General features: G+C 36.7%; 1 protein-coding gene across 3 annotated transcripts in view; it reads right to left on the bottom strand.

Annotated features, from left to right (window-relative positions):
- The window catches only part of LOC106063298 (disintegrin and metalloproteinase domain-containing protein 9-like), a 43240-nt gene that overhangs the window by 17907 nt on the left and 7168 nt on the right, over positions 1-18165 (bottom strand). For all 3 annotated transcript variants that reach the window (XR_008776224.1, XM_056018053.1, XM_056018055.1), the window contains exons 3-8: positions 11141-11217; positions 2046-2121; positions 883-965; positions 682-788; positions 513-565; positions 223-306 (exon numbers count right to left, since the gene is read on the bottom strand). Coding sequence is in view for 2 of the 3 variants with exons in the window: in XM_056018053.1 (XP_055874028.1) it covers positions 223-306; positions 513-565; positions 682-788; positions 883-965; positions 2046-2121; positions 11141-11217 (480 nt within the window). In the remaining variant the exon portion in view is untranslated. The remainder of the gene's footprint in view (positions 1-222; positions 307-512; positions 566-681; positions 789-882; positions 966-2045; positions 2122-11140; positions 11218-18165) is intronic.

Genomic DNA, 18165 nt, shown 5'->3' with positions numbered 1-18165 from the left:
TATCCTTTTGATGTAACACTAGTAATAATTATGAAGAAGAAACACATCTTGTAATCTTGCCATTTCCTTTACTCAGAACAACAAAAAAATCTGATTGTTTCTTCAGAGTTAAGTGAAGACTAAACAGCCAACTAATGGTTGGAGGCTTAACGACAGGTGAACATTATCTCATAAAAAACTAACTTAATTGCTTGGACCAACTTAAGACATTCAAATACTTACTGTCCTGTAGTCATTGACCAGATAAAGTTCCACATATCTTGTGTTAATGTTGCTGTCATAGGGAAGCTCAATGCTGCGTTTATGCTGTTGAGAGAGAGAAAGAACAGTTAAAAGAAAAGCAAGGGAAAAAAACTTTTATTTTTGTATTCAAGTCATATCACCAGGAAAAATCTGACATTGATACATCTAATTAGTGACAAAATAAAACCCTTCTAAACAAAGAAATAAAAATTGTAATTCATCTTACAAAAGAATTTTCTTTACAACAACAAAGAATTGGTTCAACTTACTCGCTTGACAACTGTTTGATGGCTATGTAACCTAGAATCATGGCCTTCAGTGCCTATTATAAAACAGAAAGTGTTACAATTTAATATAAAAAAAAAAAAAGCAACAAAAAAAAAAAAAAAAAAACATTAGCACGACTTGTTTTAACAATATCTTGTGCTATGTTCTTACCACATCGAAGTGACAACTTTTTCTGATCTTGATTTCTGTAAACTCTATGTATTCTTCCATTGAGTGGCTCTATATGATAGGTTTCATATTTATTTGTTATGTATCCCCTAGAAGAGACAATGGTAAATTTTTCTTGAAAGCTTTGGTCAAAAGTTGTAACACTTAACACCAAATAGACACATTCCTACTACAGCTACTCACGTTAATCCATGGCATGTACTTAAGGCTGCCTCTGATGTAGAGTGAAAACGTAGTTTGCCATGGTAGTAACAGTTCTCTTTATTCTAGAGAAAGAAAAAATCTTATTACTTTATTATTACTAACACACAGAATTACTTTACAATTGTCTCAAGTTTAAATCCTGTTGAAGACTAGTGAACAGGTATCTGACATATGTCGGAGAAGTAAGGCTGGTTGGTTATTGTGCTGGCAACATGACACACTTGTCAACCTTCAACCTATTAGAGCATGGAATTGGTTGCCCGAGCCAGCCAGGAAAACCAATGACTTGACAGAATTTAAGCCATTGGTTAACATGCAGGACAAGATGCATGATGCGTAGGATGTAATCATCTTCTTTTTTGAAGTAACATCTGTATTATATAAGATAAAATAAGATAGAAACAGATGAGATTTACTTTACCTGCCCAATAGATCCAAAAGTCTGTTTTGGTAGACTAACATGTTTATAAGTTAAAAAAAAAAGGAGAACTATATTTGGTTTCATTGAAAGGACATGAAGAAATAAATAGAACTTTGGTTAAAAAAAAATAATCCCACAACAATTTGATGACCAAACAAAGAGCTGAGAGTTATAATAGAAACAAAGAGTCCAGTGGATGCAGCAAAAATCAATCAATGACATTCTGTGTGACCAACAGATTTTCTCTGTGGTAATGCCAGCTAATTATAGCAACACAGTCTTGAAATAACTTTGCAAATTAAATCTTTTTAAGGGAACAATGTCACAAAATTCAATTTACTCGACATCTAGTGAATATTTTTTTTTCCAAGTAAATTATAAATAGTTTTTTGTTTAGAAACTTGAGCAAACAAAAACCTCATCTAAAATTACTGAACTAAACATGTCTTTCTTTAAGCTCCAAGTTCTATGTGGCAGTAAAAAAAAAAGTAAAGTTCCCTTTGAGATTTTGCGATCTATGATGTTAAGCTAATCTGATTCTTTGGCCAAGAGTTAATGAGCAGGGTGTCAAGTGGCCAGCATAACAACCAACCACCTTTACTTTCCCCAACTAAAGTCAGGTACCCATTACAATGATTAGAGCTGGGTCATTTTATGACTTGAGAACGGTGTCATTTTGTTTATACATTAAAAATGTTTGAAATAAGTAATATCTACTTACTGCTGTCTGAGTAGATTCTGATGTCTGACCATTAGAATGAACCAACTTTTCTACATAAGTCTCAGTAAAGAGCTGCCTGGAATTGAAAAAAAAAAAGAGATTACAATGAGAGTTTGTGTAAAACTCAGAGGCAGCCCTCTTAGGGTCCACCCATAGGTCATCCACTTGACATGAAATGCAGATAACAAGCCAGGTTTCCATATTTTCAGCACAAATATCAGCAATGAAGCATCGACAACCGAGATCCTACCTCCTTCCATACCAAATAGACATCGGGCAGTGTGAAAGTGCTGCTGATGTCATTGTATTTTTTGGCCAGCTGACATTGTTATTATTACATTGTTAACATTTAAATAATTCAATGAACTGACTGTTAGGAATATATAGTTCAGTGTGAGCCTTGTCAAACAGATGTAATTAAATGATCATCTAATTGGACAAAGGAGTTGGTGAATAGCCAATGTCTTATTCATGGCCTCTGAAAAAAAGTCTTTCCATTTGGTCAAGTGTCTTAAAGGCTTTTGACTTTAGAGGCCCAAAAAATAAAAGTAATAAATAACAATAAAACAATGGTGTTCAATCTTGTTAAATTGTGACTAATATGTAGAGAAAAAAGTGGATTCTTTCTCTTTTGAAAACAAGAATAACGTAAACCATAAATTATTAGTAACTCGTACAATAGAAAATATATCAAACAATTCGCTCTCAGAAGATAAAAAGTAACCATTGCACCTAAACTTTGCAAGCTACAAAATATAAAATCCAATTTTCAATATCTTTTCTAGTTTTTGTGATCTAATCATGACAGATGGATGGACAAATTGACAAACTATACAAAAATTCAAATCATATGGATAGGTTGATTGTTAAGAATCATGTTTGATGGTCACTTGTCATCACAAGTAAAAAACAACATGAGGACATTCCCTTCCCCTCCCTCTCTCTATACAGTTAGTATCTGGTAATAAATTCATTCTTGCAATCAGCAACATGTCATAAGCCTACAATGATCTGATCACCATGAAAGTAGGGCAGCAATGAATGTAAATCCCTTGATATGCTAGCTATTGATTTGTGTACAAATGTTCCCACTTAGAGCCAATCAGGTTGCCATAGTTTGCATATCTATCTAAATAAATAAATATGTGTGTCAGTGTGAGGGGAGAGTGACTATGATATTCCATTGCAGCCTAAATAAGATAACCTTTAATGCAGAGAGAGAGAGAAGAGAGATACTAGAACTACTCAAAAGTGTCTATGTTAGTTTTTAATTATTTTTTTTTACATTCAAGACCCTAAGTCAGATCCACATTATGCATTGATAAACAAAAACAAAAAAGTAATATAAAACAGAACAATAAAAGTTTATCTGACATATATATATATATACACACACAGACACACACACACATATAAAAAGTCTCTTATTTGTGCGAATGATTTCACGATCTCAATCAAAGTTCAAAGGTCACTATGTTACGCTAAGATGGGCTGAGCTATTTGCTCGAGGGAAATAATATGAATGTGTGAGATAAGTACATATCGACCACTGGCTATATACTGGCATTGCAACTAGACTGGGGGGGGGGGGTAAGATCGATACATGGCCCAAAGTAGTCTTACAAGGAAATATAACGTCAAGTCAGGGAGATATTCAAAGCATCGGAGCAGACAACTCTAGGGTAAGATGTACCAGACAGGGGAGAGAAGTATCGTACGATATTCTGTGTGAGCCTGTCGTTTTTTCAATGTCCAGACACTCTTGAATGGGCAATCAATGCCTTTGACAAGTCCAGTTACACGAACTAGTACTTTTAGTTTTTATTACACCCTGTCAATGCCAAAAGAAATCTTTCTTTTTTAAATACATGACAGTAACAAAGGTCATGTTAAACAGTAACAAAAGTCATGTTAAACAGTAACAAAGGTCATGTTAAACAGTAACAAAGGTCATGTTAAACAGTAACAAAAGTCATGTTGAACAGTAACAAAGGTCATGTTAAACAGTAACAAAAGTCATGTTAAACAGTCACATAAACGCATGCTCGTTCAGATAGAGAACGTAGAATGAGACATACTGTGAGTCAATGCTAAAGGAAAACAATCCAAGAAGCAGGAAATTACAGTTTAAAGAATAAGCATTTCGCATTGAATACGCTTGCAATACAAAACTGCTCTGTTGTATCCCAACTATTCAGAGCTGCTATTAGTAGACGCTTGTCGTGTGTCGCTAGAGAGCCTGATACAGCGTGTGTGTGTGTGTGTTACTAGATAAACTAGCCATGACATAAAATGACATAGATCATTGAAAAAAAAAAGAAGGGGGAAGGAGTATCTAGCTATGACCAACTGGGCGATGTTAAGTCCAAGCCTACATCCTCGAGAGGGGGAGGGGTGATTTGGTCGTTATCTACTCTAGTGAGTAGTCGTTTGGTGCACTGACCCGTGAGCTCCGTGACCTCTATGTCGAAGGCGCCGACTGACCCCACTTTACTGCCTCGACCTACATCCAAGATATTGACCTCAATCGGACCTAGTCCTCATAAATGTTAGGATCAAGTTGAAGCCCTTCTGGTGGCTTGTCCTCAGGCTAGGTCTACAGTTAAGACATATACATTTCACTAGCCAAGCATGTTACACTGCACATGCACTGACCCCGAAGTCTTCACACTAATGAAATTCGCTTCACAAGGTCCTGACCCCTTTAAAACACAATGCAATCCTCCAGTGTACAGTTGACAGTGCACTGCGGAGAGGAATAGAGGACTGGGCACGTAGGTCACATGAAACATACATTTCAACCCCCCCCCCCCCCCAAAGCAACATTCTAATAACAGGTCAGACTATTGCACTGATACTATACATTTACCTATTTAAATTAGTAACTATTTCTCCAAAACATAACCACTGATAAATTAGACATGCAGTATGTTTCCTTTTTTTAAAAAAAATAGTTTTGATTTAACAAAATGAAATTAAACAGCTTCAATCCTCGTTAACCTTTTTTTTCCTTTGTATTTCTAGATTATCTCCCACTGAAAAATTGGATTGGCTTTATCAATCGACAGCTCTTTTGGTTAGTTTTTTTTTTTTTTTAAATTCAATTTTACAAATCAAACAAGAACACACAACAAAAATGCTATTTTACCTTGATTAGACTAATATTAGATTCTACTTGGGATCCCTTAACTCAATAAAACTAAGAAACTAGAACAGAGGCTAAAGTTTGTGAGATTGACAATAAATCAATATTCACAGCTGACTAGAGTGACGCCATGAGTAAAATCACTAAATTAAAGAGACACTTACAAATACAAAAACACAACCTAATAAAATACCATACGATAGGACAAGTTCGTAGATGTCTTCCTTTCATGGGGACCATTAGAGCATGGGTGGAACAATGTGCATGAGTCCTCCCGAAAAACCAATGGCATAACAGAATTTAAGTCTCTAGTTAACATGCACGACTAGACTGACACACGAATACCCTTGGGACGTAGTTATATTCACTTTTGATGGAACGTCTGTAATTTATAAGATAAGATAATGGCATATAGAATCTATTTCTTCTGCAAACTTCGTTGGGGAGCAAAGAGCATTAACTGACAGAAAGAAGTTGGTATATACATTCTGAGGATGTTACAGAACCTTGTGCTCATGTGGTATTGGCTGGTAAGCTCAATATTAGGCAATTAATCACTGCATACACAGCCATGTGCTCATGTTATAATGTTTGGGTTGATTTTAACATCTCCTAGGTTATATAGGGCCACGGCAGGTGTGAATGGTAGTAGTGTCAAGAGACTCACTCTCGTCACAGGTAATTTCATAATTATGAATTGTTTTTTTTTTGTAATGCATAATTGTTAATTCCAACCCCTTTTCTCTCATGAATATTATAATTATGATTAATTGAAAAAGTTGTACATTCCCATGTAAGACTAATGGGCAAGTCAAGACGGTTGGTCTTTGTGCTAGCCACACGACACCTTCGTTGACCGTCGGCCATAGAAACAGATGACGTAGAGAAGGCAAGGTCTGAAAGGGATACTTGACTTTTTGTAAGAATAGAAACGTTGAGTGTCCCTCGACAAGAAACCTGAGATGTGACATTTTCATTTCACCAGTCCCCCAGTTTTACGTCACTCAATGTGCCAGAAATCTTGAGGTTCAAAACTGAAGAAGATGGTTCCCGAGACTGGAGGAGTCCTTCATACTTTACGTCAGTAACAAAGAAATGGGTTGACAATAACTAGTCTGGACACAAGTCTGTCGGTCACAGACCCTAACAGAAATGTCTGTTAAGATCTGTACTCCAGTCTGTCGGTCACAGACCTAACAGAAATGTCTGTTAAGATCTCGACTCCAGTCTGTCGGTCACAGACCTAACAGAAATGTCTGTTAAGATCTCGACTCCAGTCTGTCGGTCACAGACTTAACAGAAATGTCTGTTAAGATCTCGACTCCAGTCTGTCGGTCACAGACCTAACAGAAATGTCTGTTAAGATCTGTACTCCAGTCTGTCGGCCACAGACCTAACAGAAATGTCTGTTATGATCGGGACTCCAGTCTGTCGGTCACAGACCTAACAGAAATGTCTGTTAAGATCTGGACTCCAGTCTGTCGGTCACAGACCTAACAGAAATGTCTGTTAAGATCTGTACTCCAGTCTGTCGGTCACAGACCTAACAGAAATGTCTGTTAAGATCTGTACTCCAGTCTGTCGGTCACAGACCTAACAGAAATGTCTGTTAAGATCTCGACTCCAGTCTGTCGGTCACAGACCTAACAGAAATGTCTGTTAAGATCTCGACTCCAGTCTGTCGGTCACAGACCTAACAGAAATGTCTGTTAAGATCTCGACTCCAGTCTGTCGGTCACAGACCTAACAGAAATGTCTGTTACAGAAACTAGTAGAAATGTCTGTTAATAAAGTTTCAAAAGATCTGACAATGCCTGGTCCAGTCAAGACCTTCAATACCATACACCGTACTCACCACCCCCCTTCTCGCACTAAAAAAAATGATTCCTCCCTAATTGAATGCCGCCTTGTGTTTGAAAGATGGACGCCACTAGCCTGCCTTAAACAATCTGCTTGGACAAACAATGGTCACCGTCCAGCCCATGCTGTGTTGACTCACGGAGGAATGCATAACTCTAGGAGGATTTACATGACTGCGGAGGGGAGGGGGCAATGCGCACTTGTAACGTGCGATTCATTACACAGACGGACTCTGTGCCAGTGCGATTGGCTTTGTTTATTTTCTACGCCGTGTTTATCCCCCTCGCCAAGTTGAACTTGGTAGAGCATTAGACGATTAGCTCTAACCCAACAACCCAAGTCTTGGGACATTAAGAGAACAACAATTGTGAAGATTCCAAAACAACAACACAAGACAATTGGATAAATTGTTGAATAGACACACTGAGGGCCAACAAGACCATTGGATACATTGTTGAATAGACACACTGAGAGCCAAGACACTCCCCTTCACCCCTTTGGGAATCTTTAATAACAATAAAAAGACAATGAGACATTCCTTGCATACATAAACGCTCAATTTTTCTTCTTTCCCTTTATAGTCAGCATAGAGTAAACGTGTTACTGGCAGAGAGGAGGCGAGACACATTATTACTGGCCTCTCTTTCCAACAAAATAAAAAGGCGTTCGTTTAAAGATCTAGATCTACCATTCTTAGATCTATCTAGCTCGTGAGTATAGTTTTAACTAGATCCAGATCCAATTCGAACACAAACATCTAAATAAATCAAACAACTAGACTTCGTGTAGTGGCTAAACTATAAAACGTGCATACTTACATCAAAATGCCTAATCAACAATGGCGACGTCATTCTTTGGTTTTCGTCATCAAATCTGCGCCGCTCTAAACCATTTAGCATCGGGGTCGTGGTGACTGAGTGGTCAAGCGCTTGGCTTCCGAACCGAGTGGGTATCGGGTTCGAATTTCGGTGAAGACTGATTTTGAATTTCGGGGATTTTTAGGGCGCCGCAGAGTCCACCCAACTCTAATGGGTACCTGACATTAGTTAGAGAAAAATAATGGCGGTTGGTCGTTCGGCTGGCCACATGACACCCTCGTTAACCATGCGCCAAGGAAATAGATGACCTTTACATCATCTGCCCTATAGATCGCAGGGGTCTGAAAGGGGAACTCTTTACTTTTTTAAAATGTACACCAAGAAGGATAACTTAGGATTGCAACTGACCTATAATTTGAATTAGTCAACATTTTAGTTACGTAAGGAACAGATAGTGGCTAATTGGTTGATTGAATGACTGGCATTAAAAAATCAAAGTGCCAGTAAAACAAACAACAACAAACAAGTGGAGGGGTGAGCAGTGGGTCAGTGTGATGATGCCCCCACTTGCCAGATCAACTCCACTTGATGAGCTTGCCTCCCCTATAAGAGATGGGCGTTGGCTCGCCCCACACTTGGGACTCCGTTCTAAGAATGTATCGCATACTAGGTCAGGAAATGGTCAGTGGAAGTTCCATTATAGACATACAAGATTGAAATAAGGGACCTATCAAATGAACATGTAATATCAATAGAGAACACATGGACGCACGAACATTGTAGTCCTTAACATTATTTTCACATTTTTAAAAAAATGTGCGTCGTTAGTTCTTTCTCATTATAATTCAAAGTTAATTAATTGGTACCTACTGTAGTAATGGCATTAATGGGTTTATAAAATAAAGAAAAACACACACACACGTTACTCCTAATAGCGAAATTCTTAGCCAAACCAACCAAATGTAAATTTTGCATCTAGACAAGAAGTTTCAAGGGGAAAAAAAGTAGCTCTAGGTGGAACAATCGATAGAAATGTTTAGATGAGTTTAAAATGCACTCGAAAATACAAAAATAACTATCACAGAAACTAAACCATGAATAGTGGGAGTCAGTGTTTCACAGAATTACATAATAATAATACTTATGGTTTACTTATAATTCAAGGATCATTTTTAGTACATTAAAGTTTATTCCGAACAGATATTTTGTGAATAATTCTTTCAGAGATAGCAGCCATAATTTCTTTTCTAAGACTGTCACACTTAGATCTGTAAAACCTATTGAACCCTTTCGATTTTAAAATTATTGTTTGCATATGCATGAAAACCATTAAAAAAACAGGAAAAAAACCCTACTAACTAATAAATAAAAAGGTAAGCATTTTCTAGATGCAAAGATATAATAGCCTTAGAAAGTCTACTGATGATTCTCTAAAAGTGAACTATTTTGCTTTAGAAAATATATATACATATGCAAAATAAGACCAAAACAATAGGTAAAAAATTGACTGGCTATTTTTTTTTTTTAGTGGGAGGGGGGAGCTGTACTAGCACGATTAGGAATCTGGCATAAAACGTTATTTGTTTCATAAAAAGGGAAAGTCTTGACTTAGAGACAATGACACCACGAATTAAAAAAAAAAAAAACAAGACTAGGATATAAGAAGTATCTTATCTTATCTTATATAATACAGACGTTACTTCAAAAAAGAAGATGATTACGTCCTACGCGTCATGCATTTAGTCATGCATATTAACCAATGACTTAAATTCTGCCAAGTCACTGGTTGTCCTGGCTAGCTCAGGCAACCCATTCCATGCTCTAATAGCACTAGGGAAGAAGGAGTATTGTACAAATTTGTCCTAGCATATGGGACGAGGAATGTGCCTTTATCTTTGTGTCTTTCAGAGTATTTTATTAAATTTTGTTTTTGTATTTGAAGATTGTGGTTTAGTGTTTTATGTATGATTGCTACTTTACTTTTGAGCCTTCTGTCCTGAAGGCTTTCTAAATTTAGTGATTTTACTAAAGGCGTTATTCTAGTCAAATGTGAATATTCGTTTGTTATGAATCTCACTGCTCTATTTTGTGTCTGTTCCAGTTTCTTAATGTTTTCTTGAGTTGAGGGGTCCCAAACGGAGGATGCATATTCTATTATTGGCCTAACCAAGGTTAAATAACATTTTAGTTTTATGTTCTTATTTGATTTATAGAAATTTCTTTTAATAGATCCTAATGCTTTGTTTGATTTTTTTTGTAGTTTCATCAATATGTGGATTCCATGACAGTTTTTCATTTATTATAACACCTAGGTATTTTGCGTTTTTAGTCCGTGTTACTGGTTTGCCATGAATGAGATAAGTGGAATTAATTTGTTTTAGTTTTTTTGTTACTCTTAACAACTGACATTTTTCTGGGTGGAAACACATGCTCCAATTTGATTCCCATTTCTGTAATTCATCTAATTCTCTTTGTAAAATATCTGTGTCTTGTGTTGTTTTTATTGTTCTATATATTATGCAATCGTCTGCAAATAATCTGACTTTTGTTCCTGTAACTACATAAGACCTATTGGCAGCCATAAAAAAACAAGACTAGGATATAAGAAGTAACTACAGAAGACCTATTGGCAGCCATATAGTAAGGTCGACTTTAGTAACTGAAGTAGAGATTTAATTTGACATTTGACGGTTTCCTTTGTTATTAAACTTCTTCGACATTGGCTACCAGCGTCGACTAACTTATAGTGTCGGCCTTACGCTTGTGTTATTTGATTTCATTATTTGTGTGTGACACCCCTTCATAAGACACAGCGCGGAAGCGCCTTACAGTGCACATCACAAGTTCAAAAAAGCTGTAAATGTTCTCTCCCCTTTAGCGTTTTAGACGTAAAAGTTACTCCCAGTTTTAAAACATAATTTTAAAAAAATGTAAGAGTAAAAATCTATTGTAGATCGATCACAATGTGATGGAATTCCCAAGTTGCATTCAATTGTTGATCGGTTGCTTCTTACTCATCAGACGGGACGCATTTATTATGGTCACAGACCAAGCACTAATTCACTTCTTTATTCATTATAATGTTCATTAATTAACAATTTAATTACACAATCTTGTGAAATTTAGTAATAAGTTAATTCTCTTTTATGATACACACAAAGAAACAAACACACACACACTTTCTCTGAGATCAATTCAATTCAACTAGCCAGCCAAAACGTGACCAAAGCAACTTTCATTGCAGCAGACATAAAGATAGCAGGTGAACTTACTTGTTTTGGTTGAGATCCACTACGAAGTGATGACCAAAGGCTAAAAACTGGACAGTTACATTCTCCAGATGTTGAACCTGTCACAGACATGTGAAATTAAAACTAGGGTCAACTACAGCATGGAACTCTTGGTGTAGGAGTGTAGGACATGTTGAAAGATTTAGACACCAGAGAAACTTTGCTAAGTGGACAGCAATCTTACATCTGCTGTGTGCATGCCACCAGCTCTACATACTAATGTACTAAATACACTCGACTGAAATGTGGGTATCTAGCAAATAGTTGAACCACTATGATTGTTAATGTTTGTCTAATAAGCCAATCACATTTGTCTTACAGATTAGTGGCAAGGATTTGTTGCACAATGATAATTCATGGGCAGAAAAGATTACCCAGCCTTATTGATTTTACAACAAAAGCCCACTTTTTTTTCCTTCCCTCACAAACAATGTGCACATTTTTTGATGGAACAAATAAACCAGAGCTGTAAGGAAATTAAGAAGATGAACACAATGCTCTTGTATTTCAAGACCTAACTTGAATTCTAAAACCATCTTTAGAACATTATATTCAAGAGTCCAGTTGATTCAATAAGAGTAATAAGGATAATAATAATACAAGTAATAATTATAACAAGAATGATAATAACAACAAATAATGATAATGATTTATATAATAATAATATCATCACTAAGAAGATTCTCGTTGCCTGTCAGAGGGCAGTACTGCTGCATTCCTGCCATCAGAAAATTTCTCAGTGGACACTGTTAAAGGGACTACAATTAACCTTTGTTTCCCTCTAACGAAGCTGGGGGGGGGGGCAGTGGCTGATTGGTTAAGCCTGGGGTCCTGGGTTCAAATTTTGGTAATTCCAAAAGTTGGGGAAAGTAAAGGCAGTGGGTCATTGTGCTGACCACATGACACCATGCTCGTTAACCATTGGCCAATGAAACAGATGACCTTAACATCATCTGCTCTAAAGACTGCTTGGTCTGAAAGGGGAACTTAACTACTTTTTTACTAGTGAAACTCGACCCTGGCAGTACCAGAGATTGAATATCAGTTCGTTTTTTACATAATAATAATATTAATAATAAAAATAAATATTTTAAATGCCAAGTGACATTCCATTCAGAGTTCACTATTTTAAAAGTCAGAGGAGTAGAATGAGTGAATCTCATGATTAAAAACTTGAAATCAGAATATGCAGTGATACTCTAAACAAAATGTTTGATCATGATATAAACAGTACATAGAAAAAGGACTGAATTCTAATATAGACATCTCTAATCGTTACTTCAAAGCTATTTTCATTCACTTACCACAGCTGAAACCCAATACCTTTCCTATTCAACTACCTGTTTTAGTAAAATAATTTTAAAGAAACTAGTTTAAAATAAACTTAGATAAGTATTTTTCCAAAGTAAAACAACCTTAAAATCTATACGTAAAGAGAAAACCTTTTCTTTTTCATTGCATATATATATATATATATAATATTCGATTAGTCTAAGTCTAAGTAAAGTTCAGGCAACATTAATTATCTTGTAGTATTCTCTGCAAGGCACCATTATGTTTAGGAAATGTCCTGCGCTATTTTAAATATTTAAGATGCTATTTATGTATAGAGTGAAGGGAAACTTCCCCTCATTGCTAGTGCTTCAGTTTAGGTTGGTAGTGTTTATGTGGTTTAAGAAAACTAAGGATGGTGGATTTGACTAGAAGATGGCAAGTGTCACAGATTACATTATAGAATTGTTTGTACATTTCACTTTTGAAAGAAATATAAGCCCTCGACATGAGTCTCGGGATTTAATCCTCAAATTTAGACACTTGACATTCAAGTCAGGATTTACCCAAGGGACGTAATTAGTATGTTTGAAATCTATTGGTTGATTTGAATTTAAACAAAGACATTTTTGAAAAGAGTTAGCGCCAGAGAATTGGCGGTAGTAAGAAAGAAAAGCCAGTCGATAAAATAAGGTTCTTGTAGATAGACACGTTTCTAAGAGCTCTGTTTGAAAAGCCTTGGTAATATGGTTCATGCTCATTGATTTGTAATTTGTACATAAACTGTACTTACGTTATATTTAAATAAAGTTCCAGAGTTTTGTTTTATCAAAGAATTGTCAATTGTGATTCTAGATCTTCATTTTTTGTTAACTATTGAATTCAAGTAAAATCCCCGGCGTCACAACACATCGTGACATCGTACCATCTGATGTTGTGACATATCTGGCACCTCCGACGGGACAAAAGTTCATGGACAACTTTTAACGAAATTTATTCAAGACCTAGGACCAATTTCTAAAACTCTTCAAAGGAACTTCATTCTTATTTAACGGAGGACAGAATTTCTGTGTTTAACAGGTCAGTTGGTTATCGATAATTCTTTTATAAAGATTTTCGTTAGAGTTACGTCTTACTCACGAAATCTATTATTATATGTAATTGGCAAAAGGAATAAGACCAATATACATAATAACTGGCATTATTAAAAGACCAGTAAAGCAAATAACTGGCAATAAAAAAGACCAGTAAAGCAAATAACTGGCAATATAAAAGACCAGTAAATCAAATAACTGGCATTATAAAAAGACCAGTAAATCAAATAACTGGCATTATAAAGAAGACCAGTAAATAATCATTTGTGCAGCACAAAGTAAACAGAAGACCAGATTTAACCAACTGTTAAACCAGTAAAAAGTACTCGGCTCAATAGATCTATATATTCAATCATACGACTCCAGTAACTACAAGTCTACTGTCAAGAATTTATTAGCAAATTGAGGCTTCAAGAACTTTGTCATTATATTATTATTATATCTGAGATAAAGCCAAAATCCAGATATTGTAGATTTTGCTCCAATACAAGAAACTAACAACAAAAAAATTAAATATGGCTTCCAGTTCTAGAACACAACGATTCTTCGAATTAATAGAATTTGCCAAAGAAAAGCAAATTTCAAAGCCAGACCAGTGGGCAGAGAAACAAGAAGAGAAAGAATATCAAGAGCAAGAAGCTGAAAAACAAAGGCAAGAAGCTGAAAAACAAAGGCAAGAATCTGAAAAACAAAGGCAAGAAGCTGAAAAACAAAGGCAAGATTCTGAAAAACGCAGGCAATTAGAAGAAAAAAAATTGCAAGACGCCGAAAAGCAAAGACAACATGAAAAAGAAAAAATGGAATTCGAAAGGCAAAATAAAGAAAGCATTCCAATTCAAGGTCACTCAAGTATGTTGACAAATACAGATTAATGAACAAAATATCGGCTTTCAACGAAAACATTGACAATATGGACTCGTATCTCATAAGATTTGAAGAAATAGCTACAACATCCGGTCTACCTGAAGCACATTGGTCGAGCTCACTCCTTACCCTCTTGACTGGCAAAGCTGTCAACATTTGCTCACAACTGTCAATCAATGAACGCAGCACTTACTCTGATATCAAGGAAGCTCTACTGCGCCAATACGGAGCAACTTCAGCCAACTATAGAAAGAAATTCTATAATGAAAGGCCACAGCAAAATGATGATCCTCAAATTTTTGTAGCTAATATGTCGATGTGGTTTGATAGATGGGTATCCATGGCAAAAATAGAAGAAAGTTACCAAGCTCTTCGTCAACATATTATTATCGACAACATCACCCATGCTCACTCAGAAGATATTCAATCCTACATTATAGAGAGAAATCCTACTGATATCCAGACACTAACCAAGATCATCAGACAATATAGAGCAGCCTATCCAAACAATTCAGTCAAACCATCTGTTGAAGAAAATTTTGTCTGCGTTGCTCAAGACAAAAATGCAAGATATAAGTCAGATGACAAAGTCAAATGCAACAAATGTCATAAACTAGGGCATTTCACGTCTCAATGCCGCAGCAGAACCACAGAATGTTCATATTGCCATAAAAAGGGTCACCAAACTCACGAATGTTGGAAAAAACAGGCAGTCTCCAAAAATCAAAATTTTGATAGACCCACATCACCAACTCAAAGATACAGCAATAGAGAGCAATACAATCTCAACAAAGCACCTAGAAATAATAAACCAGATAACAACAAACCTCGCTACAGAAGTCATTCACAGGACTCCAGACCACAATATATGCCTAACAGAAGCTATTACAATGAGCACTCAACTATGACAGTCATTGCAAAGTAAAATGGTCTCAAATTTTATCCAGGCTTTGTAGGAGACAAGAAGGTGGAAGTTCTTCGTGACACCGGAAGCACGTCCACATTAGTACATGAACGCTTCGTACACGCAAACCGTTTCACAGGCAACCACGTCCAAGCCACTGCCTTCAACGGAACTGTCAGCAAGTTGCCTGAAGCCATCATTTATGTTACCACACCATTCTTCAGTGGTCAAACAAAAGCATTAGTAACACCCAATCTACCAGTGGACCTAATCATTGGAAACATAGAAGGAGTTAAAGAATGCACTCCTCAAGAACTTACTGAATGGACAAATGCCATAGAGCAAGGTCAAAAATGTTTAGCAGTAATGACAAGATCCATGTCCAGACAACAAGAACATTGGGCACCTGAACAAGTTAGCCAAAATAATCACATGGCTACCTCAATTACTCAAGATATGCAGAATGCAACAGAACCAGTTACTAGTCCAGTAGCCAGCAACAATCAAGAACACTCAACATGGACACCCCCAGTTACATCAAGCCCATCCCTACCGGTCATAAGTCCACCTCCAATTCCCGAATGTCCATTGTTGAACTTTGAAGAACAAGACGACATGCCCAGAGTCTCTAACAATGATACAAGAACTCTAACTAGTCAAACTGAAGTCCATCAAGACAAGTCATATTTCACACATGATGACTTCAAAGAAGAACAGAAACGAGATCCAACATTGCGAATACTTTATCAGAAGGCTCAAGCAAACAAACAGCTGAATCTACCAAATAAACCATATTTTCAAGATGGCCTCCTGGTGAAGAATGCCATGCATAAAGACAATACCATTCAGCAAATAATAGTGCCACAGAAATACAGGAAAGAAATACTGGCAACAGGACATAACATTCCACACGCCAGCCATATGGGTGTAGTCAAAACTAAAGCCAGAATCCTCAAAGAATTTTATTGGCCAAGTATCATTAAAGACGTCAAGAAATACGTGAAGTCATGTCATATTTGCCAAGTCAAAGGACCTAAGAACAACAAATCACAGGCACCAATTCAAGATATGGAATTGACAGACAAGCCATTCCAAAAAGTCTCAGTTGATTTGATTGGTCCTATGCCAGTAGCTTCAGCAAGAAACCATCGATATCTCCTGACATTGATTGACACATGTACAAGATGGACAGAAGCAGTACCTCTAGTCAACATTACAGCACTTGACATAACCAGAGCTTTGTCAGAGATATTTTCCAGAATTGGTTTCCCAGAAGTTATCCTCTCTGACAGAGGCACACAGTTCACAGCTGACATTACCAAAGACTTCATGAACATGTACCACATCAAGATGAAGTTCACAACGCCCTATAATCCCCAAAGCAACGGGCTTTGCGAACGATTCAACGGTACTTTGAAGAGGTGCATTTCAAAAATAGCACACGACAATCCGCAAAATTGGGACTTATTGCTACCAGCAGCTCTGTTTGCATACAGAGAAAGTCCTCAAGAAACCACAGGATTCTCACCTTTCGAGATGGTTTATGGCGCCAACCCACGAGGACCAATGGCAATCCTCAAAGAAGCTATTATTCGCCAAAACTCAATCTCATCAGAAACCAAGACAGCGTTTCAACATGTGCAAGATACCAGAAACATAGTCATATCTGCATGTGAAAAAGCAAATGAAGCCACAGCCATAGCAAACTCCAATACCAGAATGAGAGTCAATGGAAACAGAACACTGAAACAATTTGAACCAGGAGATCAAGTATGTCTGTTACTACCAGACAAAAGCAACAGACTATTCATCAAATGGCAAGGTCCATTCCCCATACTCAGAAAGATAACAGATGTTGATTATGAGATAGACATACACAACAAAAAGAAAATCTATCACGTCAACATGTTACAAAAATATAACACAATAACTGAAGGTTCCACAAGCCCAGAACAAAATGAAAGAGCCATATCATGTCTTGCAGTCATACCAGAAGAAGATGAAAATGACACGTCTGGATTTGACGACATCAATATGCCACAAACAACTACCAAACAAACTGAATTTTGGCAAGACATCAAACTCAATTCAATGACACCGCAAAAGCAGAAAGAACTGACTACCATTCTCAAAGAAAATTCAGAAATATTCACAGATGTTCCAGGCAAAACGTCAATTGCGGAACACAATATAATACTTACTGATTCCAAGCCTACTAAAGCAAGACCTTATCCATTACCAGTACACTACAGAGACTTTCTTAAACAAGAAATTAATCAACTATTAGAGCAAGGAATCATTGAACATTCCAACTCTCCATATGCTGCACCAATAGTTCTTGTCAAACGAAAGCAAACGACAACTCCAAGAATGTGTGTCGACTTCAGACAGTTGAACAAAATAACCCAACTCGACTAATATCCTATGCCAAATCCTGAAGATCTTATGACCAAGTTTTCAGAGGCAAAGTTCTTCACCAAAATAGACCTATCCAGAGGTTATTACCAAATACCAGTCAGACAAGAATGCAAACAGTTTACGGCATTCACCACAGCTTATGGACTATTCCATTTCAACTTCATGCCATTTGGTCTAGTTAACGCCAGCAGCACCTTTAATAGAGCCATTCACAGCATACTAGGCAATCGCTCCGACACAGTGTCATATATAGATGACATTTGCATATTCCATAAGACATGGAACGAACATATCAAAGGGCTACAAGAAGTTTTCAGCATACTGAAACAACATGGTTTTACCATAAGGCCTAGTAAGGTAGAACTAGCCATGTCAGAAATATCCTTCCTGGGTTATAAAGTCAGCTACAATTCGCTGAGACCACAAGAGAACATTATTCAACGCATACTAGACAT

The sequence above is a fragment of the Biomphalaria glabrata genome, chromosome 1 (assembly GCF_947242115.1).
Source record: "Biomphalaria glabrata chromosome 1, xgBioGlab47.1, whole genome shotgun sequence".
In the NCBI taxonomy this organism is placed as follows: domain Eukaryota; kingdom Metazoa; phylum Mollusca; class Gastropoda; family Planorbidae; genus Biomphalaria; species Biomphalaria glabrata.
The sequence above is the reverse complement of the archived record's forward strand: the minus strand, read 5'-3'. Positions and strand labels throughout refer to the sequence as shown.